This window comes from Oculina patagonica, chromosome 4 (genome assembly GCF_052425735.1).
Source record: "Oculina patagonica isolate OP01 chromosome 4, crgOcupat, whole genome shotgun sequence".
Lineage (NCBI taxonomy): Eukaryota > Metazoa > Cnidaria > Anthozoa > Scleractinia > Oculinidae > Oculina > Oculina patagonica.
Genome location: NC_135761.1, coordinates 18,908,849 through 18,931,922, shown reverse-complemented (window position 1 = coordinate 18,931,922; position 23,074 = coordinate 18,908,849). Strand labels below are relative to the sequence as shown.

General features: G+C 36.7%; 2 protein-coding genes across 5 annotated transcripts in view; one reads left to right on the top strand and one right to left on the bottom strand.

The window, feature by feature from the left end:
* The window catches only part of LOC144651835 (uncharacterized), a 216,332-nt gene that overhangs the window by 165,178 nt on the left and 28,080 nt on the right, over positions 1-23,074 (top strand). The gene's annotated exons all lie outside the window — the stretch shown is intronic.
* LOC144651810 (uncharacterized) lies at positions 1,130-10,468 on the bottom strand. The gene is made up of 7 exons (XM_078511822.1): positions 10,149-10,468; positions 9,885-9,953; positions 9,236-9,301; positions 3,812-3,863; positions 2,972-3,109; positions 1,997-2,347; positions 1,130-1,829 (listed from the first exon to the last, which is right to left on the bottom strand). The coding sequence occupies exons 3-7, from the start codon at positions 9,241-9,243 to the stop codon at positions 1,476-1,478; spliced, it is 903 nt and encodes a 300-aa protein (XP_078367948.1). The 5' UTR covers positions 9,244-9,301; positions 9,885-9,953; positions 10,149-10,468; the 3' UTR covers positions 1,130-1,475.

The window sequence follows — 23,074 nt, the reverse complement described above, 5'->3', positions numbered from 1 at the left end:
AATTCAGTGAAGTAAATATTTTCTGTCCTGAAAATCCGAAAATCGTACTTTTTGAAAACTGAAGTGTTTGCTATAGGGTGAATTTAAAACATAAATGAAGAAAAAAAGGTTTCGCAATTGTAGAAAAATTTGCCGTAAAATCCGCTTATTGCTTGTGTTGTCTGCATGTGTTCTTTTAGAACATTGAAAAATCTTTCCATTTGAATGTTTTTGTTCTGATTCCCTGAGAATAAATTTGGCGCAAAGCTCTAAAAAGCTTAGCAAAACGAAACTTTCGTGATATGGGGCGTTAAGGCGTTAACGTTTGCAGTTCAATTAGGTTAGCGCTGATACGCATCTGCAACAAAGCTTTTTACCCAGAAACTGTTATCTGTGTTATGGCAAACTGTTCGCGTCTACGTTTGTTATTAATGTTTGTGCGTATTGAGTTTGTTCCAATTATCTTAGGCCGACGGATTAGAAAAGCTCGCTATTTAGTTAATTTTTCAGTGTCCACTTGACTACCCGGCATTACTAATCCTTTTTAGAACGATTTTAGGGCCAACAACAACAACAACAAAACTGTTATCAATTCAGATGTCAGAAGGGAAGGCAAAATTAGTTCTTCAAGAAAGGAAAATTGGAAGCACCGCACCATGACTTTCAGGAAAATTAAAAGAATAAAATGTTAACCAAAATTGGAAAAGAATTTCGTGGTAACTGGGGCGAAATTGAAGAAGTACAGTTGGCCGGGTGTTTACAGATATGTGTGTTCAAGAAAATCATGAGTGAAATATCATTTTTTTTATTTTGTTGTGCAACAGAAGGCAGAAAAAAAAAATCCAAAAAAACAGTGGCAACAGAGTAAAACTGAGGCTGCCTTTTTGATACACGGAGTTTTAGCTTGAGCTCGGATGTCTCAGAGGTAACAGTTTCTTTAGAAACTAATAATTTTGTCTTTGGTACTGGCATTTCTCGCTTGGTCCTCATAGTTTTACGTGATTTGTGGAATCTTGTATTATCGCTATTTTTTTTTTTTTACTTTTTTTCTTCTTTAGCTTCTTCTATTAAACTATACTTGCAGCTTGTGCCTTTACGAATTTCCCAAATTTTGTACCTGTTGTAATTTTTGAAGTCTTCTGTGACATGCACTGTGGAAATCACTTACAGTTTCAATGCGCTTTCAAAAATTTTAAAACTTTCAAACTTTATCCCGTTATTTTCACAAGCCAGTAACAACATTTGGTATATTTAGTAATTTTCGCGTAGCTGCGTTTAATCCTGCAAATATGTCATAAGGAGAGTTCCGCAACTGAATGGCATCAAAAAGCAGACACATTTCCATTAATCTTCCTGCCTTTTTTTTATAACAGCAAACGAGAAATCTTTACAAAGCACACCCAATAATCAAACGAATCGCTTGTTAAATAATTTAGCGAATTGATCACAGTCCCATTATAAGCGTTTATGCAGGAATGGATGATTTGTCTCGAGATCTAAGCCTGAGGTTTGGGAACTTCTTCAACATAGATCCGGGACACTGAGTTCCAGCCTGTGTAGCCGTCAGCGTTTCCGTAACGGGGACAATTACCGATCCGGAATCCCACGCGCACCTTGCCTTTCTTGATGTTGTTACAGTGACCCTCAATATGGCGGACACGGTGAGGATCTTGAGATTTTGCACCCCCCAAGTGCACAACACCGTCAATTGGCAGGGGAGCTGCACATTCAGCACCATTGAAAGTAAAATACCAGCGTTTGCAGCACCCGGTACAGCCTTGGACTCTAAGGACACCAGTCCAGTAAACATGGAGGGATGTGTCAGAGAAGTTCTTGGTGAACACACAGTCCTGTGCAAAAATATTGATTGATTGATTTAGTAGTAGTTTTTGTTTTTGTTCATGTTTATAATTATCGTGTTATTTCCATGCAGTTTTGAAGTTGCTTCCAGACATGATAATGCTGTTATATGACTTATATGGTATAGCATAAAAATTTATGTTCCATAAAATCTTACCTTGATCAGACCGTTGTCTCTGCCGTCATTCAAGTTTTTCCATGCACACTCTTTCCAGTTCTTATAAGACATCGCACCAGGAGTACCAGGGATTCCACTCGTTCCACTCTCTCCACGCTGCCCCTTTTGGCCGGGAGGACCCTGAACTCCAGGTTCTCCTTTTGCACCATCCGTCGCGTTAACACCAGGACTTCCTTTGGGACCCGGAGGTCCCTGGGGTCCAGTCCTCCCTCGGTTACCTCTGTCACCTTTGGCTCCTTCACGGCCATCGCGGCCATCACGGCCTGGTGCCCCAGGAGACCCAGGTTTGCCGTGCATACCAGGGATACCACCATAACAGCTGGTTTGCTGCTTGGAATAAGAAAGAATTGTGAGATCCATTGGCCTAGACAACTGATTTTTTCATGAACGTATTTGCAAATGCTGTGTCATTTTTATACCTGCTTTATACTTTGGCGCCTGATATATATTTCCTTAGAGTGTTTTGTATTTTTTTTTTTTATCAGCTGACAATTTTAATGAGAAGTTCAACAAAGAAATTCCTTTATACACCTTTGTTACAAAGAAATACCGAACGTTTTCTTTGGGCGAAATGAATTCACTCACGTAAATAGTTATCATGGAAGACCGGAATTTTGTTGTTTGATTCAATTCTTTTTAGACACAACAACGTTCTTTTTTCCATCCCTTTTCGTGGCGTAAATGCTGTTAAAAACAACTTGTTTTTGTTCCCAATGTTTCTACAGAAAGTATATATCTCGATGATTTCGCATGTTCTAATAGCTCAATTCGTTCGTTTCGTATTAACTCCTTCTACAACATTTCTTTAATAAAAATAATACTTATGGGGAAGGGGGAGGGGGGGGGGGGGGGAGGGGGAGGGAAAGGAGGTGGTGATTCGTCACCGCCCCTTGCACAGAAGGTTATTGTTTTTACTCTTGTCAGAAATTATCGTTTGCAATAATTGTCACTTACCATTTTGTAGGATGGTTGATTGGTTTTGTTATTTGCTGTGGCGCAGTAAACCAACAATGACATCGCAAACAGAGACAACAAGGAGATCACAGAAACTTTATGCGAAGTGAAAGCCATTTCTTCTGAAGTCACGATCTGCTGCAGGAAAAGTTAGCAGAGACAATATCACTACAAATGTCGCAATTTTTTGACGTATCGATATCATGGAGTAAGTCCATAATGCCAATTTGGCTTATAAAAGCATTTAAATTCTGTGTTTTGATTAAATGTTCAAATGTAGGATTTCGATGAAACTTGTACATTGAGACAAAGCCTAAAAGGAGGACTTTTGAAATCTCGCGGGAAGCCGATTTTTAAACTCAGCCGATAAAAATGGGAATATACAAAAGTATATCAATTCAAACTTTCCCTCTAGCAGGACTATTGTTTTTTCAGTACTGGCTTGTTTGATGTGAACTAATATTGGGTACAAATTTGTTTTTTCTTTCAAAGAACGAGCGAAAGTTTTTCTGCATGATTCTAATTTTCTTAATTTTTGGGCAGATCTTCACACTCGTAGAAGAACCCAATGTTACTTATTATTAAAGAAATTAATAAAACTGTTCAAAACATAGAGCATTTTTTACAGTCTTATGATTTTTGCTTTTATCTGGAATGAAATCGATCTTTTTTTCTAGGAAGTGAAAATGTTGCTATAAAATTGATACGCGAAACTTTCGATGTGAAAAGGTTGAATTTTGTAGCCTGAACAGGCGTCTGAATTCAATTTTTCACTGGCGATAGATATTGGGATAACCGTTTAGTAAGTACGAGCAGAAAATACAGAGAAAATGGTCATACCTCAAAGCTCGAAGGTTCGCTTTTCTGTTCCAAGTACCTGTTGAACAACTCACTGTAAAGGAATGATAAGTAAGCTACGTGTACAACTGAGTTTTCAACCTTTCTGTTGACTTTGGTTCGTGTTCGGACCAGTTTGTTGTTGACTTTTAGTCGAACTGTTACAATAGAATATTACATTACTGATAAGGTTTATGACAGTTGCTTTGTCTTTATACAATAAGATTGGAGATTTTGAGTTCCTGTTACGTTGAGTCGAACAAATAAAAAGTTATTTTCGGGGTCAAAATTACGCTATGGTTTTCACAAAGAAACCACGAAGAGTTTTTTAAATACACAAAAAAATTGGTTGATTGATACTTATCAGTTCACTAGCAAGTCCCAGATTGAATTTTTTGTCTGTGTACACTTAAACGAGCGATCTGAGTAAGAAACTTTTAGTTCGCAGTGCTTCATCTTGAAAGGAAAAATAAAATAAAAATAAATCACATTAATTGTCACAAGACCAGAGCCGCTAAATTGAGAGAATATTTTTATGCAGACATTATTGATTTTGAAACCGTTAACAGTGTGTTTCCTTCCAATGAGATATTTTACATAAAAAGATTCATGGCGCTTTGCTCGCTGTTAATTGTTCATATCTCACGAGTTTATTTGGTTTCTTGATTTTTTTATTATTTAACGTCATGTATATTTCTGTTTTTACTCAAACGACGATATTTACTTTGCGCAACTAGTTGTAAAAACGTTTCTTTTCGCGAAAAGGTTGAAATCATTTTGTAGAATCACTGCATCATTTTTTTGAGCTTGATATATAATTTCAGACTTTCGATTGATTAATCTTTTTTATTATGTTGCCTCAGTGTAGCGGATGTTGGTCTTGTCTGGTAAATTGAAAGAACTGAAGTGAAACATTTTTGAAATAAATCAAACCAAGGTGACATAAACTAGTGGTACGTCTCTGTTAAGACCTTTATTTGTAGAAATACGGAAATAAAAAAATGGATTGCAAAATAGACCCTTTCGGTACTGAGATACAATTGCGCTTGACGTGAGACTAAAAAATGTCGTATTAAAGAGTTGACGTCGGTTTTAGAACAACGCGGCATACAAATGCTTCTCTCGGCGAAAATATTCATTTCAGTCGATCATCATAGTAAATGCTATTGTGAACCACTGCATCATTTTGTTATTAGCATGAATCTATAATTTCACATTTCGATTGATTGATATTTTTTCTGTTTCCACAGTGTAGCGGATATTGTTCTCGTCCTCTAAATTGAAAAAAGTGAAAAAATTTGGAAAAAAATCAAACTAGGGTGACATGAATTGTGCGCACATCTCTTTTAAGACCCTCCTTTGTAGAAATACGGAAAAACGTAAATTAAAAAAAGAGACCCTTTTGGTACTGAGATACAATTGCGCTCGACGTAGAGGCTGGAAAATGTTGGAGTTGACGTCGGTTTTAGAACAACGCGGGTATACATCTCGGTGAAAATATTCATTTCAGTCGAACATCACTAATTAATCGCTATTCCCTTATTTGATTACTGAAATCCTTCATTTATCTACTGGAATATTTTATTTTTTCTACACGCACGAAATCTCTCTCAGGAGGTGTTCTCTTGGAGGCGAACCACTGACCACTGCATGACTCTTCGACCATGCATGAAAAGTGTTTCATGTAATAATTATCTATTGTAGTGTTTGCTTCTAATGATTGTATTTTTCAATAATTTATTTTAGTTGTTCCTCTCTGTCTTGTGAACGCGGTATACTACCAACGGCCGGTAGTTTACTTCAGTACTAGATTCGTTTTAGCTTTTCTTCTTAACTTATTTTTTAGTGTTTTCGGCGTGTTTTTCCTTCTTTAGCATGCGAAATTTTTTTGTTTCACTCATATCGGGAGAACTTAGCTGGCACTTAAGATTTGTCACATCGTTGGTCACAAAAAAAATATTCTCATTTGCCATTCTTTTCGACTTTTTTCGCAGTAAATTCTCTTAAATTATTGTAAAACTAGTAGAAGTTGTTGGCAGAACTGGATTTATGTTTGGCGATGTTCTTTCGCGTAAAGGTCGTTGATTTCGTTTTTCTTCACTTTCTTGCTCGAAACTGTAAGGCGGTGACAAAAAATTGGTTCTGTTGAGTCATAGTGAGCTGTGTTTTCGCCTTTTCAGTTTGTTTATAAGATATTCTCTATTGTAAAAGGCATGTGTGTAGAGGCACCAAGCGAAAAAAAATTCAATGCCCATCCCGCAGATATATGTCGCCAAATTTCTCAGCTCTTCGCGCTACATAGACTAGACGGTATTCATTCGTCACTGTAAAGCGAATTTCGTCTGAGAGATTCTAAGATTAACTGCAGCCGGCTAATAACACCGAGAATTGAAAATCTGTTCGCTTGTCGTAATGTAACTTTGGTTCGCTATAGACGACTGCATTGGACGTGCGGGTCGTTTATGGTTTTGTATGTTTTAAGCATTTGAGAAAAATTAATAAAAAAAAGGCTGAGTATCTTAGTAGGAGTCACTTTCGTAAAAACACATTATAGAAATTACATCTCATGATTTATACAAATATTCATTTGAGTGGACTTTCTGTGAACTCTAATTTTCGTATCGTTAAAATGGTCGATGCCCCTATGCTCACCAAACCTCTCTCAGGGGGTACTGTTCTCATTCCTACGAAAGCGAATAAACTCCAATCACTGACTTTTCGACCTCATATTTGTGTTTCATGTTACAAACTAGGAGCCACAACCTCTGCAGCGGATGTCTATAGTAATAATTATTGATTACAGTGTTCGCTTCTAAGTCATATTAACATGATAACTCTCAGCCGACATCTTAAGATTTAGAAGACGTTCTTTCTTAAAAAAAGTCGTCTCATTTGCCATTTTTTGCGACCTCAATTTTTGCGGACAATTCTCGACAATTTATCTAGATGTATAGTAATTAGAATGCTTAACGGCAGAACAAGATTTGGTTTATAGTTTTTAGTGATATTAGTGCGCGCAAAGGTCGTATTTCGTTTTTCTTTTTAATTTCTTACTCTAAAATGTTAGTTTGAGACAAAAATATTAATCGTTTTTTGTTGAATGAAGTTAGCCCGTGTCCTAGCGTTTTGGTTTGTTTGAGAGATTTCTTCATTGGAAAAGCAATTTTTGTAGAGGTGCCATATTGAATTTTTTTTGGTAACGCCTGTCCCGCAGAAGCCGGTCGCCAATTCTCGGTTATTCACAGTGTGGACTCGAGTTGTCGTCACTCAAAAACGATCTTACTCTGAAGGCTTACTCTGAAGGCTGAGAATGACTGTTGCCGGAATTCGGGTAATATCACTGAGAATTGAATATCGATCTGTTTCCTATGTTTTTGCCTGATCCTGATAGTACTAAAAATAAACGTTCCCTAAACTTAATTTGGGATTAAGTCGAGTTCCACAACAGGGAAGTCGCATCAGTATGCAAATATTCAGAAAAACGTCGCAAAATAAAATCTTTGGTAACTATAGCTATATTCATGCACAGTTAACGTACGCCAATGTTATTTACGAGCTACTGACCTGGTTTTGATAATAAGAAAAAAGGAGAACAATGAAACTTGAAACTTATTAAATAAAAACATGGTTTTAGCATAGCCGAACCATCACAATTTAGCATAAAAAAACTATTGTGATATGGGACGAATTACTGAATAATCTTCAAATAAAAAATAACTGGAGGAGTCTCGTTTTAGCTCCTCTCTTTATCACCCTAATCCGAGATCACGCGGCTTAAAACTTTCATTAACCGCAAAAAATGTAATTATTCTTTAACAAAGTTTATATAGTTGTGTACTTCAAAGTAACTATTAATTAGTTTTCTTTTTCTGAAGGTTTGATTTAAGAGCTCCTGTTTTGCTTCGCTTGTCAACACAGACGAATTTGACTTGTTTGTCAAAACCCAAATATAAAAATCTCATTCAGCTGGTTCTTAACTTTGCTTAATGTCAAAAGGGTACCTCTGCCTTGAAAAAGGATTCGTCATGAAGTGCCGTAAAGTTGATATACTGATGATTGCATTTTATAAAAGAATTGACGTTTCAAGACAGTCGAATCTTTGGCTTTGTTGATGATTGTTTAGTCCCACGGGTTTGTTTGGTTTCTAAAGGTTTTTCTAATATATAAACCTGTCATCGGATACAATTGTACAGGTTTTTCCATAATTTAACGCAGTAAACTGTTACAATGTTTATTTTATTTTTCTTAACCTTTTTGTGAAAACGTTTCTTTTCCTCAAACAAATCGAATGAATTCAGTACTCTAGATCTGGCAAATCGGTCACTTCAGGCTTCGTATTGCCTGTGACTCCATCTCCGATTGATTAAATATTTTCTTCTTTTGCAACCCTGCAATATTAGAATACATAATTGAAATCGAGAAGCGACCAAGTTATGCAAATATCCAGTTTCATCGAAACATCACAAAATAACTCGTTCTTCCAGTTTCGTCGCCTGGTATCCATATAATTGGTGGAGCTGCTTAATTCTGGTTAACCTCCGTCTCTCTATAAGGCGGAATGATGTTGAGCCTGAATTCAATTATCGAATTTACTGGCGATCTCAGAGAGACGCGTGTTTGCCATTTATGCACTGACTTATCACCCTCGTGGCGAAAATTGCAGTGTAACAAAATCTCCCGGCCGATATCTATACAAATATCAGTCATTACCAACGAAACATTATCAACGAACATAACCAACAAAATCACATTCTTTTAGGATTTCTAGTTTTTAACAAAAGATGGCTACAAATGTACAAGGCTGTTATCGACACAATGTATCTCTTAAGAATCGAACTCGGCTGTGAAGGGAAAGGAAAAGAGTACATTGTGATGAGAAAAACACTCTAACTTGGTAGATTACCTTTTATCATGAAAATCGACAAAATATACATTTATGGACTACGTCAGAAAGTTATATTATATAGAGACGGTACACTCTTGGATTGCGAGAAGCTAAAAAAGCTTTAACTGTTTTTCTTTCTTTCAAATGGATTCAAAATTCCACAAAATTAAACAACACGGAGCATGGGCTATACATTTTCTCACTACAAGCATCTCAACTCTTTTCTTACCGGTAATCATATAAATGTTACTTTCGCCGAGAACTAGTTGAATTGCTTTAGTATTGCGCTAGTATGTGAAGTATGTGTAGGGTTAGGGCTGTGATCAGGCAAATAATTCACTTGTTGACATTTTTTTAGTTTATATGTCGTAGTTCGTTCTGTTCGTTTTTTACTTGGCCCTTTTTTTAGTCTTATATTTCGATCTCTTAATCAAACACGAAAATATTCAGTGCAAAATAAGAGTCATCAGTGTACGCGTGGCAAACCTGACTTCAGTTCTTGTGCATATTTTTCGTTTTAGAAAATAAAATGTTCACCTTACCTTCGCATCCTCCTTTCCCCCGCATCCTATTGTCCGTTGACGTAGCAATTCTGGATTTTTTTTATACTACACAGTAAAAATCACACTTTTTGGTCAATTTAGCGCTGCCTATCACTATTGAACGTAAACTAATGTAGCTTTTAGCCTAGTACCCAGGCGTTCCCTTCCCACTAACTCGTGACATCATGATTACCTATACATTACGTCACAAATGTTTCCAGGGCCATGCTCGTGCTATTCACTCGGTCTACAACGCAGCCTAAAGGACTAGGACAAGTAGGGATTTATTTCCAGAAGAAAAAAGGCGTTTGTAGTCGATGCGCTGTAAAATCAAAATGTTTCGCGCTTTAGAATTCGTAAGTCATGCCAGGAATTACGTATTTGGATTTTTTCCAATAAAAAAATTGCATAACATCTGGAAAATAAGTAATTTGGTTGTTTTTGAGTAATGCTTTATGCTCATGTTCTTTTTTGATGGATGGTACTATTTCAAAACGGCGCGAAAACCTGCGAACTGGTCTAGGGTTAATTTGTTGAATCCTTTTGATGAAATTACTAGGTCCACGCTTTAGTTAAGTTCACTGGAGCAAGAGGATTCTTTATGCTGATAAGCATTTTTCAAGAACAAAAGTTTAGCCTCCCCTCTTACCTTAAAATGAGCTTCATCGGTAACTTAGCCTGCATGTTATCTGTTTCATTTTTTGTAGTCATTTTTTGCCTTAAGACAGACAGCAGAAAGAAAATGAACAACCCCCTTAAATCACAATAATTAAACAAATATGCTGTAATCAGGGAAATATAAAATCCATAGTCCTTAAGGGGTGAAAAACGTCAACGTACTGCAAGATTTAGCAACTTGCACGGCAAAATTACAAAGTAGAATGGAACTAACTAAACCCTGTTGTCTATTTACCTTTTTCTGGTTTATTTTTTTGCCAAAAATGGAAACCGAAATTTCATCTTTTTCTGGAGGATGAGATGAGTTTCGCTATAATGAATGACAAACAAACAACAAGAACAACGACAACGACAACTAAACAGAAACATTAAAGCAAAACAAAACTTATATTTCGTTGTCAATCTTCCTGCTTTTTATTTAACATCAGCAAACGTGAAAACACTAGCTTGCAAAGCACATTTAGTTATCAGAGAAACTACACGTCATTATCATTAGGCAGCTAATCACAGTCCCAGTAGTGTAAGCGTTTATGCAAGAACGGATGTTTTGTATGGAAATCTAATCCTGAGGTTTGGTAACTTCCTCAACAAAGATCCGGGACACTGCATTAAAGCCTGTATTGGCGTTAGCGTTTCCATAACTGCGACAATTACCAACCCAGAATCCCACGCGCACCTTTCCTTTGTGGATGTTGTTACAGTGCCCCTCGATATGGCGGACACGGTGAGGATTTTGAGCCGCTCCCCCCAAATACACAATACCGTCAATTGGCAGGGGAGCTGCACATTCAGCATCGTTGAAAGTGAAATACCAGCGTTTGCAACAGTTTGTGCAGCTCGTGACTCTAAGGGTTCCAGTCCAGTAAACATGAAGGGATGTGTCGGAGAAGTTCTTGTTAAACACACAGTCCTGTACAAAAATAAAGAAATTAAAACGCCTTGAACTCTGAAGTTCAAAACCCAACTACCGATTGCGTGTTTTACAGAAACAAACAAAAACAATCTACGAATTAAAACTGACAAACGTGAATTTTTAAGCCAATGAAGTGAACTTCTATTATTCTAAGAGGTCCTGTTTAATGATTGAAGGAAGCAGAAAACGCAACTGTTGACTAAGCAGAACTTGCGTGTTAATGAAAGGCGCAGTAAATCTAAATCCAGTTAAGCATGAGGAATTTATCGAATCATTCACCTTTTAACATTTGTTTACGTTCGGTAACTTTTTGATGGCTCTGCATGTTAGCTTTGGAATGATAAGCTACTAGGCCCGAACGCAGACTTTACATTTTTTTAAGTTCTGCCCAGATTTGGTCGATACAATTTCCTGTGTTTATTTTAATGTTAAAGTTGTTGAGAAATGTTAATTTCTCTGCTTTAGTTGATAAACGCTTAAAAATAACCTTGATCAGGCCGTTGTCTTTCTCATCATCCACGTTATTCCATGCGCACTCTTTCCAGTTCTTATAAGAAATCATACCAGAAGTGCCGGGGATTGCACTTGTTCCATTCTCTCCTCGCTCCCCTTTTTGTCCGCTAGGACCCTGGATACCAGGTTCTCCCTTTGGTCCTTGCAATCCTAGAGGTCCCATTGGTCCAGTCATTCCCGGGGCTCCGTGATTTCCGTCACGACCATCCCGCCCATCACGTCCGGGTATCCCTTGGGAACCAGGCTTGCCATGTGTGCCGGGTTGACATGCACAACAGAAGGAAGATGGCTTTGAATAAAACAACAATTTGTTTATTGTCGGATGGTAAACATGTTGTGTTTCAATTTTATCTTTGGTTCAAATCTTATTTTCCTTTGTTTTAAATTAATTATACATACCTCACCATACCCCAAAACAAACGAAAATGAAATATGAACCAACACGACATACCATTTCGGAAGTATCTCTGACAACGTATAGTGAGGGTAGTTTGGCGTGCATATATTATAGTATCTTAGTTGTTTTAGTCTCACTTAAGGTCGGGACACACTATGCGACAAGTCGCAGCGACGAGTCGCTCCTTGTGCACTGCTTAAAAACAAGTCGCTGCGACAAGGTGTTTGTTCAGTGCACAAACAGCGAATTTGGAAGGGTGGGAATGTGAACTATTCTTCCAATTCAATACGGCGAAAATACATGACGCTCTCTCATTGGTTAATTTATAATTTGTCGCGGCAACTTGTCGCAGCGATTTGTCGCAGGCGTGTACACACGCTGCGACAACGCTGCTATCTCCCATTTTGTCGCTGCGATGTGTCGCACGAATTCAAACCAGTTTGAATTCGTGCGACACATCGCAGCGACAAAATTTTGCCTCAGCAACTGGTTTGTCGCACGCGCAAGAATGCACCGTGTTACACGAGGCGACGTGTCGCAGCAACATGTCGCCGCGACGTGTCGCCTAGTGTGTCCCGACCTTTAACCTTATAGGTTATTTTAATACACTTTTTGGACACAAATAATACGCAAGTGGAAGTTAGTGCGAGTCTATAAAAATACTATGTTTGATTTAAATTTTCCTCAAAATTTTGCCTTAGTCCTTACTGAAAGCGATTAAACCTATTTTAAATGCCATTTTAAACCAAAAAAGGGCCAGTGGATGTCAAAGAAAGTATATGGCTAAAACAATTATATTTACTATATGACTTTACCATAGCTTGGTCGCCGGTTTGATTGCCGATGCCGTTTCCAGGAGCAACACAGAGTGTGACCAGCAGCAAGATAGGCAATAAATTTGACATGGTGGTGTCTGAGCTGTATGATTTTACCAGTTGACGAAGTGATTTACGATTTCCAGAAGCCTGCGGATAAGAGTATGTTGTAAAATTAGCCTGTGTGGGCGACGGTAGCTTTGCAAAAGCTGTGTAAACCATGGGTTAGTGGGTTGAGAGTTTTTTGGAGGCAGTTATTACAAAACGCCTGCGGAAGCGAAGTCTCTTTCAAAGCCGTTCAGGCGTAAAGAACGCAAATGACAGCTGAAAAGAAGACTACGAAATATTTGGCAGAGTAAGTTTGTTGACAAAGAGAATCATGGCATGTGTACCCTAAAATTGAAAACATCTTTAAAGGTCTGGAACATTTTCCCACGGAGCAGCTTAAAATATCTAATTGCCATTTGACGTTTTTAGGGAACAGTTTGAAATAAGGCTATGTTCACACTTGGTGCCTGGGCATGGTGCCCGAGTACGATTCTCGCTGGGCGCTAAAATGAACATACTGTTTTTTCAAGTGCCCACGCCATAATTCGGGCATGGATCCCGTGCTCGAGTACAAGGTCTCGACTCGGGCGCGCACTTAATAGTGTTTTGTTTTTTGTGTGAACACGACGCTATTTTTTAATTGCCGGTGCCCAGGTACCAGTGCTCGGGTACGCAGTGTGAACACGGGACAGGCAAATCTTTGTAATTACTCTGAAAAACTTAAAGGTACATCTTTGATGTTTAAATCAATTTATACATCACAAGGTTACTGTTAATTCTTATACCTAATCGTACCTTTTTGGTACGCTTCGGCGGCATATCAGGCGAGTTTGGTCGAGCCATGGTTCGTATTTTGGCGAGACGCAGTCGAGCCAAAATACCCATGGCGAGACCAAACGAGCTTGATATGCCGCCGAAGCGTACCAAAAAGGTACTATTAGGTATTTACCGTACCCAAATTCAGCCAAAAATCCGGTGATATTATTCGCTCTGTCGAAGCCATGCTTGCCAAACACGTAGTGCAAAATGTGTTGACCTGCTTGTATTGATACTTTTTTGGCCTTCAACACTTTTATCAAGCCCTCTTCTCACATTTTTTTACTCGTTTGTTTGGAGTTTCATTCCCTAAATTTTCAAAATCCAAATGCAGCAAAAAATTTGGAAACTCCGACTCCATTGTTTCAGTGTGAATGTTTCAGTACTCGTCGGCAAACATCGCGCAATTGGCGAGCGCGCTCAAGTTTAGTTTTGGCGGGAAAGTTTTTCTCATTTTACGACCGGTAAGCACCAGCTAATTTAAAATACTCGTTTCTGTTTTATTGGTAAAACCGCTTTTCAATTCATAGTACGGAAACACTACTTTAATTCAAAGTGACCGTGATATGGTGGCATATCAGGTCAGTGACTTGATATCGTAGGATATCAGGACAGTAGATCGCGCTTCTGATTGGCTACTTGCGAATTTGGGTACGGTAAAAAAGATAATTATAAGCAATCGCACCTGTACCACTGAGTTATACAGAAAAAATAAATTAACCTGCTGTGAAATCATGATTGTACAAACTCGAAGGAAATTTGGGATACAAACTTAAAGAAAACGGAGTATAAAGTGGAAAAACGAAGCGACAAAAGATGTCAGAATATTAGAAAACAGGCCCAGAATTGTGAACTACTTCCCGTAACCGGCCTCACACATTCACATGGCACCGCAAATAATATTGTAAGATACCGATTACGTACGTCCAATAGGTTGAGTAGTAAATTATGCTTACCTAGATGTAGATATTTGCCAAAACGAGTTACTTGATAGTCTGTAAATAAAAGGTTAAATCATCATTTTACCCAAGAATACAGGAAACAGAATTAACCTTTCTTGAACCTTCACTGTTGAGGGTGTATCACGCAAACACAAGTGAACTGAGAAGTTAAGGTGGCTCCATAGGGTTTCTTGACCGCGCGAAGAATGGGTACGAGCTTGAAATGCCGGCAAATCAAAACAAACATGGCGGCTTCACGCGAGGGTGAAATTTTCGGCGAGAAAACGCGAGACTTGCTTCCTGCCAATGAAACAACACCCGTGCTTTCCTGTGTTGAGCAGATAAAAGAGTTTACAACACCCTAAAAAGGTGTTTACAACGTCCGCGGTGCTTCTGGTCGCTTTTGTAAAGTTCGTACGATCGAAAGCAAAAGAGAAAATAAAGAATAGTCTCCGCGATTGTGAGATACTTCGAGCAGAATTTCAGAGATTCTGCTACATAAAGGATTAAAGTATGTCTCTAACTAACCTTTGGGTTAACAGATATTCGCACAAAAACCGACAACAACGGGGAACGCTCGTCTTTACACATCAACTCGTATGGTTCGAAAGTTCGCGCATGCTCAAATAGCGATCTTGGACAATTTCTATTCTGATGACGTAATTATTATTCGGGCGAAAATAGAAATTTTCCCCTGGTATTTACTAGAGTTTCCTTCGGTGAAATTCCTTAAAATTTGGCATAGATGTAATACCTTTTTAACTGCCCCTTTTGCCGTTTTTTTTTAAAAAAATTGTAAGCCAGTTTTTTGGCTAAGTCAAAAAAACACAAAATAACCAAAAACGCAAAAACGACCTGGACAACCCCTACTTTTTTTGTTTTTAAAAGTTACTTCTCATCACATTCAATCCGTTGGGAGAATTTAAAAAATTTTCACCGAAGAAAATTGAAGAAATTTAAGATCAAAGCCATAAAAACACCAAAAAACAGGACTTTTTGAGTAGATATAGCTCAAAAACAAAGGCCGTTATTTTAAAAAAGAATAAAACACAACATATTTTAGTCCTTGTTTTTAATATTTCGGCAGCTTTTATTTAACTAGTTAAAAAAATAACGCGAAAATGATCTCTTGATGGGTATCACTTGTGCGCGCGCCGTGATATCTCAAAACCCTATGGAGCCACCTTAAACGTGATGTGTCTCAGGATATTACTTCCTTTAGCGCTTACTCGTTTGTTTTTGCCACATTCTTGTCAAAACATGATTGAAAACTAAAACTTTTGATGACATGTACATGTTAATTCTTCAAAAGTAATTGGTAGTTGTTCGTCACTTAATTAACCAATGACATGTCATTTTATTGTGAAGGCGAGAGTTAAATGTGATCTATCTCAAGATGTTTCTTCCTTTAGCGCTTATTCGTTATTTCTTCCGGGTTCTTGACAAAATATTGACTGAAAGCCAGAACTTTGGATTAAATTTAGATTTTTATCCTTCGAAGTACTGAATTGGTAGTTGTTCATCGGAAAAAATCAAATGGCACGACATTCTTACTATTTTGAATGTGAGAGTTATACGTATGTCTCAGTCAAAATATTTTTATCTGGCAACGCTTGTTCGTTCTTGACAGTGGGATCATGGGGGACATTAATTCATGTACCATCATGACCGACACTACGAACTAAAGTTTGGATTGCATTTAGATGTTCATTCTTCAAAGTGATTGGTATAGTTTTTCATCTCTACACAATACCCCATTATACATAATTCTATTTTGAACGTCTTTCTGTGTCATTAAATGCTATTGAATTGCATAAGGATTAAGTGACAACCAGTTTTCGTTCGTCTAGCATTAATTGAGCTTCATATAAATGGCGCATACATGTTGAATAGTTTAGCCCCATATTTTTAAGTTCGTTTTAAGTTGGTTCTTGGTTGTTTGTTTTATATTGGCTGTGAAAAGGAGAATAGAAAAAAAATGTAACACTAGAAAATAAATATCTAAATTTTTGTCCTTTGTTTTAAAAGTCTTGCGAAACTAACGATCATTGAAGAAAATAGTTTCATCCTAGCCTATAATAAGTAAAGCTCTACGTGGCGGAAAGGGCGGGGGGGGGGGGGGGGGGGGTATCTAAACAAATAGAATAAGGAGGGTGAAAAATTAAATATTTTATTTGCAGAGCAAATATTCCCTTTCTTTTCCATTTTTTATCAGAAAAATATTTTTGATGGCTTCTTAAGTTCACAGAACAACTACTACAGAAAAAAATAAAAAAAAATAACTAAAAGCGGTCTTCTTAGATCCCAAGATTAAACTTTGAGCAAAGTGAGTCAGAAAAACGGATTTTTTCCAATATAGCGTGGCGAGAGAAGCACAGTTGCTTAGACTTTCTCTTGGAACTAAAAACTTTGCGCTGCAGAAAAGTCAAAACCATTGAAGCTATTATTTTCTGTACTGAAATTCCTACTTTTCGAAAACCAGGAGAATCGTACTTTTTAATATATAGGGGGAGGTTTTTTCCTACAAAATCACCATCTCACGTTAATCGAGGTTCGTACAAATGGCGCATGCATGTTGAATGGTTCATTATTTTGTTCGTCGTTCGTAATCCGTATTTAAACATTTGTGTTGAACAGAACAGAAATGATAATGTCGCTTGTTTTTGAGAATCGATGTCGCCTAGCCAAGAGCTGTAAATGTCGCTGTCGTTTTTCCTGCTATTGTGTTGCCTTCGCGTTGTGTCGCTGTCGCACTTTAGTGCCGTAATGATGTCGCTTGTCGCTGTTAAAATGTTTCTGTGTCACCAGTATTCAGGGCCATGTCGCTTGTCGCTTTTACCCCTTGGAAGGCTTCACACATTCACATGGCACCGCAAGTAATATTTTTAATTTAGATACCGATTACGTACGTCCAATAGGTTGAGTAGTAAATTATGCTTACCTAGATGTAGATATTTGCCAAAACGAGTTACCTAATAGTCTGTAAATAAAAGGTTAAATCATCATTTTACCAAAGAATACAGGAAACAGAATAGAACAACTGAACTAACATTTCTTGAACCTTCACTGTTGAGGGTGTATCACGCAAACACAAGTGAACTGAGAAGTTAAACGTGATGTGTCTCAGGATATTACTTCCTTTAGCGCTTACTCGTTTGTTTTTGCCATATTCTTGTCAAAACATGATTGAAAACTTGCATAAACTTTCTCTTGGAACTAAAAACTTTGCGCTTCAGAAAAGTCAAAACCATTGAAGCTATTATTTTCTGTACTGAAATTCCTCCTTTTCGAAAACCAGGAGAATCGTACTTTTTAATATATAGGGGAGGTTTTTTGCTACAAAATCACCACCGATGTAAACGTTTTTGCTTCATATAAACTGAAGTCTTTGCTATAGGCTTATGTGAGTAAATTTAAAATAATTAATGAAGAAAAAAGTTAATAGTAGTAAATGTGGTAACATTTGTCGCAGACTTTCATATAAAATCTGCTTAACGCCTGCATTGTTTTTTTATAATCATGAGAAAATTAGAAGGAAAATAAGTGTTCTATCGCTATGCGCTTTCATTGGTCTATTTACAGTTAAATCAAATAGTATAAATAAATATATATATAAAAATAATAATAAAAATATTGCCAAAAAGGAAAAATTATATTTTAAAAATTCGTTTTCAATGCTTAATTGAAAGCTAAAAGAGAAAAGAATTTCTGCAGTTATTTTGGTCACTATGCCATAGTTTGTATACTGCATGATCAATTTGTTCCTTGTTAAAACACGTTAAAAAATAGGTCACCAAGGGTGACATGAGTCTAATGCGGTATGGCATAGTGATACAGATTGCGCGGTTTTCGTAAGCCGGTTAAAATTGGTTAGAGGTTTGTGTTCGGGAGTTTAATTTAAAATGCTTATAGCAAGCTAGGGGCATCGTGGATGATTATGGATAAAAACGAAACAGTCATAAATGTTATATGCTTCACAAAATTTAAAGTATGAACAGGAGTTGATGTTACTTCTTCCGTATTGTCCGTAAAAGCAGAAACGATTAAACATTTGGACAAGATTGCGTGACGATTTACAAAAAGCATGTTCATTACAACAAGGGTTGAAGAACTTCACATCGTTTTCTTTCAGATTTTTCACCATTTTGATGATGACTCTTGAAACAGATTTTGCAATAAAAACACTTGAAATAGTGACTGTTACTCCATTGTACTGTAAGCACTTAGTGACAGATTTTCCTAAAAACGGGTGTTAATGCTCACGTCAATATAATGATGACCTTTTGAACGCTGGAAACTAGGCAATTATTATCGAGCTACCATACACAGGAGCGAAGACTGTTTATCATGATGTACAAATTTCGCGAATCATCACTTCCATATCAATGTAACCATTTTATGATTTTTCTAGCTGTAAGAATTAAGAAATTAAGATCTCTGAGAGTCGTAAAAGCATGAAATTCGATTTCAGTGTATGGCAAAGGCCGGGACAGTGTAATACTGCAAATTAAAGCGGCCAAACAAACGCATTTTGATTTAGTCGCGTAACTTGATTTACATTTATCCATGTACATCTTTTATTTTTGAAGGTTTTTGTTTGCACTGTAAAGAAAAAATTGGTCAAAATTCGAATGACTTAAATACAAAAACCGAGGTAAAGTTTTCTATTTTTTAAAACAAAATAAATATTTGGTCGCATTGTGTAAATAAACGCGAGTCGCCGTCGAAATATTTTTTCTCAAAGACGTCTTGCTTTTTAAGCAAGACGAAAACACAAGTGCTTAACTGAACTGAAAACGAAGATTTATTTTCACAAAAAGCTTACAAATGTCTTAACTGGAAAATTATTTCGTCCTGTTCAAGTGTTGAATAATCGTGACTTGAGAAAGAACTTTTAATTATGCGTGGGAACACGTGTCGCTGATTGGCTGTTTTTAATTGAAACTAATCGTGCGTGTCCGTACGGAGTCCGTTCTTGCAGCTGATCATTGTTTTCTACATTACAGCGAACGATTATCGATCCCGAACCATTCCCTTGGGATTGCCAACAGCTTTTTTCATATAACAAAGAGTCTAATGCGCATGCGCAAAGCGCACGCAAGCATTAGACTCAAAAACTGGTATAGTTTAAACTAAGGATGTATCGATAGTACCAGCAATAAGATTGGTCAGTTTATTGCAATTCAATTAATGACGCATCTGTAAGACATGGTATTAACATGTAAATTCTCATTTAAGATTTCATTCATTTATCAAGTACTTCTTGGGAGAATTTATTTCCTACACAGAGTTAGTTTCTTATTGGTGGGCATCATCATATCCTTTGGTTAACTTGATGTCCCCACAGTAAGCTCATACCACGCAATTATTTGGAAACACTTTCCAAGTTGCTTGAAGTGAAGGGACTTTTTGAACGATAAAAATTCATCAATATTTGTTGATAAGAATTTTGAGCTCTTGTATTATGCACATTTTTAGGATATTGGGATTTTCAAACAATGAAACTATTGTGAGCACAAATGACTAAAAACAGCTTTTAAAACGTCTAGGCGCACTGCCGTGTCACTCCACGCTCTTTGAACAACGATTTACTTATACTTGAAGGTGTTAGTTTGATGCTTGTTTTTTAATGCCCGGAAACTTACAATTAAATCATTTGTTCGTTTGTTTGTCAGTCAGGTTTAGTATTGAAGGAAACGCCTTTTCTTTCAACAGCTAAATTCTATTCAACAGCTAAAATTTGTAAACACCAAACTACTTCTTCATTTATTTTCATTTCCAGCCATTAGAGTGAATTCGTGTAACCCGTTTTTTATATGTTAATGAGTCGTATAATATTCTAATGTTTGTGTACAATCATAATACAATAAAACAACACACGAGTGGTCAGAAAACCTCAAAGAAATCACTTTAATAGTTATACAGTAAATAAGTATAAACAGGACGTGTCTTTCTTTAAGCACTTCAAGAACATGTTCAACCTACATCGAAAATTAGCGGTCTGGTTCATATCACGCAGGATTTAGTCATGTCACATTGTTGTTTTTCAGAAGATGGGAAGTTGCCAAGAGTAATAAGACACGTGTACAGCTATTTTCCTGCTCATTAAACCTTTTGTTTGCTAAACAAAAGTTGCTTGTCATCGTGATTTGCTAAAGCTCCCCATTGGATTGCTCGCGCAGAATTATGTTACAGTCAAGTTTAATTTATTTTTCTTTACGGGATGTTGAATATAAAATGTTGGTCTAAAATCGCAAGACAATTCAAGGCATGAGAAATTTTAAGCTCCGTTATCTGTTTTGGTTTTTACATATGGGTAAATGCTTGAATTTTAACCTGACTTCCACATGCAAATAATTACGATTTGTCCGCAATTTTCTGTTTTCCTGTACAGCTCATTTAAATATTACACGGGGCATTTGCATATAAAAAACGGGTTACACGAATTCACTCTATTGCTTCATTTTTCTATGGCGAATTCATTTTTTATACCGACTGTAATTTTTTGGCAGAATAATCGCATTAGAGAATATGAAGGATTATTATTATTATTAGCATTATTGGTGCAATTTATTTTTTTCAGTTGTCAGTTTAAGTGAAATAGAGTTGGAAACTAAGTTTTGCAGTTGTGCTGGACGCGCTCTTAAATGAACTGAGTATTTACTCAAGATTTTTCCTCCTATAGCGTTTGCGTTCTTGCCATGTTCTTGTCAGAACACGACTGACAGCACAAATTTTAAAATTTAGATTTTATAAAGTAATTAGTAGTTGTTCATCGCCTAATAAGCCATCATTATATTTTGAACGCGAGTGTCAAACACGATGTGTCTCAATATAGTTCTTCCTTGTTCGTTTTTGGCAGTGGGGTGAATAGAAAAAAAGCCTCGGATTACATTTAAATTTTATTTCTTCGAAGCGAATGGTGGCTCTCACCCCTAAATTACCTAATGATACATCATTCTATTTTGGACCTCTAACTTTGCCTTAAAATATTATTTAACTTGCTCATCTGACGTTAATTGAGGTTCGTACAAATGGCGCATGCATGTTGAATGGTTCATTAATTTGTTCGTCGTTCGTAATCCGTATTTAAACCTTTGTGTTGAACAGAACAGAAAGATAATGTCGCTTGTTTTTGAGAATCGATGTCGCCTAGCCAAAAGCTGTAAATGTCGCTGTCGTTTTTTCCTGCTATTGTGTTGCCTTCGCCTTGTGTCGCTTGTCGCTGTTAAAATGTTTCTGTGTCGCCAGTATTCAGGGCCATGTCGCTTGTGACGCTTTTACCCCTTGGAAGGCCTCCCACACATTCACATGGCACCGCAAATAATATTTTAAGATACCGATTACGTACGTCCAATAGGTTGAGTAGTAAATTATGCTTACCTAGATGTAGATATTTGCCAAAACGAGTTACCTGATAGTCTGTAAATAAAAGGTTAAATCATCATTTTACCAAATAATACAGGAAACAGAATATAACAACTGAACTAACATTTCTTGAACCTTCACTGTTGAGGGTGTATCACGCAAACACAAGTGAACTGAGAAGTTAAACGTGATGTGTCTCAGGATATTACTTCCTTTAGCGCTTACTCGTTTGTTTTTGCCATATTCTTGTTAACATGTACCGTAATTACTTTTGTAACGTATAACGTAAGTAATGTAGTATGTTTGTGTAACATAATATAATGTACTGTGTAATGTAATATATGTAGGGTTAAACAAATGTAATGTACTGTAGTGTAAGTCTTCTAAAGCATTAAAGTAAAAAAAAATATTCTTGTCAAAACATGATTGAAAACTAAAACTTTTGATGACATGTACATTTTAATTCTTCAAAAGTAATTGGTAGTTGTTCGTCACTTAATTAACCAATGACATGTCATTTTATTGTGAAGGCGAGAGTTAAATGTGATCTATCTCAAGATGGTTCTTCCTTTAGCGCTTATTCGTTATTTCTTCCGGGTTCTTGACAAAATATTGACTGAAAGCCAGAACTTTGGATTAAATTTAGATTTTTATCCTTCGAAGTAATTGGTAGTTGTTCATCGGAAAAAATCAAATGGCACGACATTCTTACTATTTTGAATGTGAGAGTTATACGTATGTCTCAGTCAAAATATTTTTATCTGGCAACGCTTGTTCGTTCTTGACAGTGGGATCATGGGGGACATTAATTCATGTACCATCATGACCGACACTACGAACTAAAGTTTGGATTGCATTTAGATCGATGTTCATTCTTCAAAGTGATTGGTATAGTTTTTCATCTCTACACAATACCTCATTATACATAATTCTATTTTTAACGTCTTTCTGTGTCATTAAATGCAATTGAACTGCATAAGGATTTTAAAGTGACAACCAGTTTTCGTTCGTCTGGCATTAATTGAGCTTCATATAAATGGCGCATACATGTTGAATAGTTTAGCCCCAGATTTTTAAGTTCGTTTTAAGCTGGTTGTTTGTTTTCTATGGGCTGTGATAAGGAGAATAGAAAAAATGTTACGCTAGAAAAAAAATATATAAATTTTTGTCCTTTGTTAAAGTCTTGCGAAACTAACGAACATTGAAGAAATTAGCTTATATTTTTATCCTAGCCTATAAAAAGTAATACACTACGTGCCAGAGAAGGAGGGGGGGGGGGGGGGGGGGATCTAAACAATTAGAATAAGGAAGGTGAAAAATTAAATATTCTTTTTGCAGAGCAAATATTCC

What these genes read in the sequence shown, in the direction of transcription:
- LOC144651810 (XM_078511822.1), bottom strand. An exon ending in GCGAACCTTCGAGCTTTGAG is followed by an intron (nt 3,110 to 3,811) that starts GTATGACCATTT and finishes CTTTTCCTGCAG; the next exon opens with CAGATCGTGACTTCAGAAGA. An exon ending in GAGACAACGGTCTGATCAAG is followed by an intron (nt 1,830 to 1,996) that starts GTAAGATTTTAT and finishes ATTTTTGCACAG; the next exon opens with GACTGTGTGTTCACCAAGAA.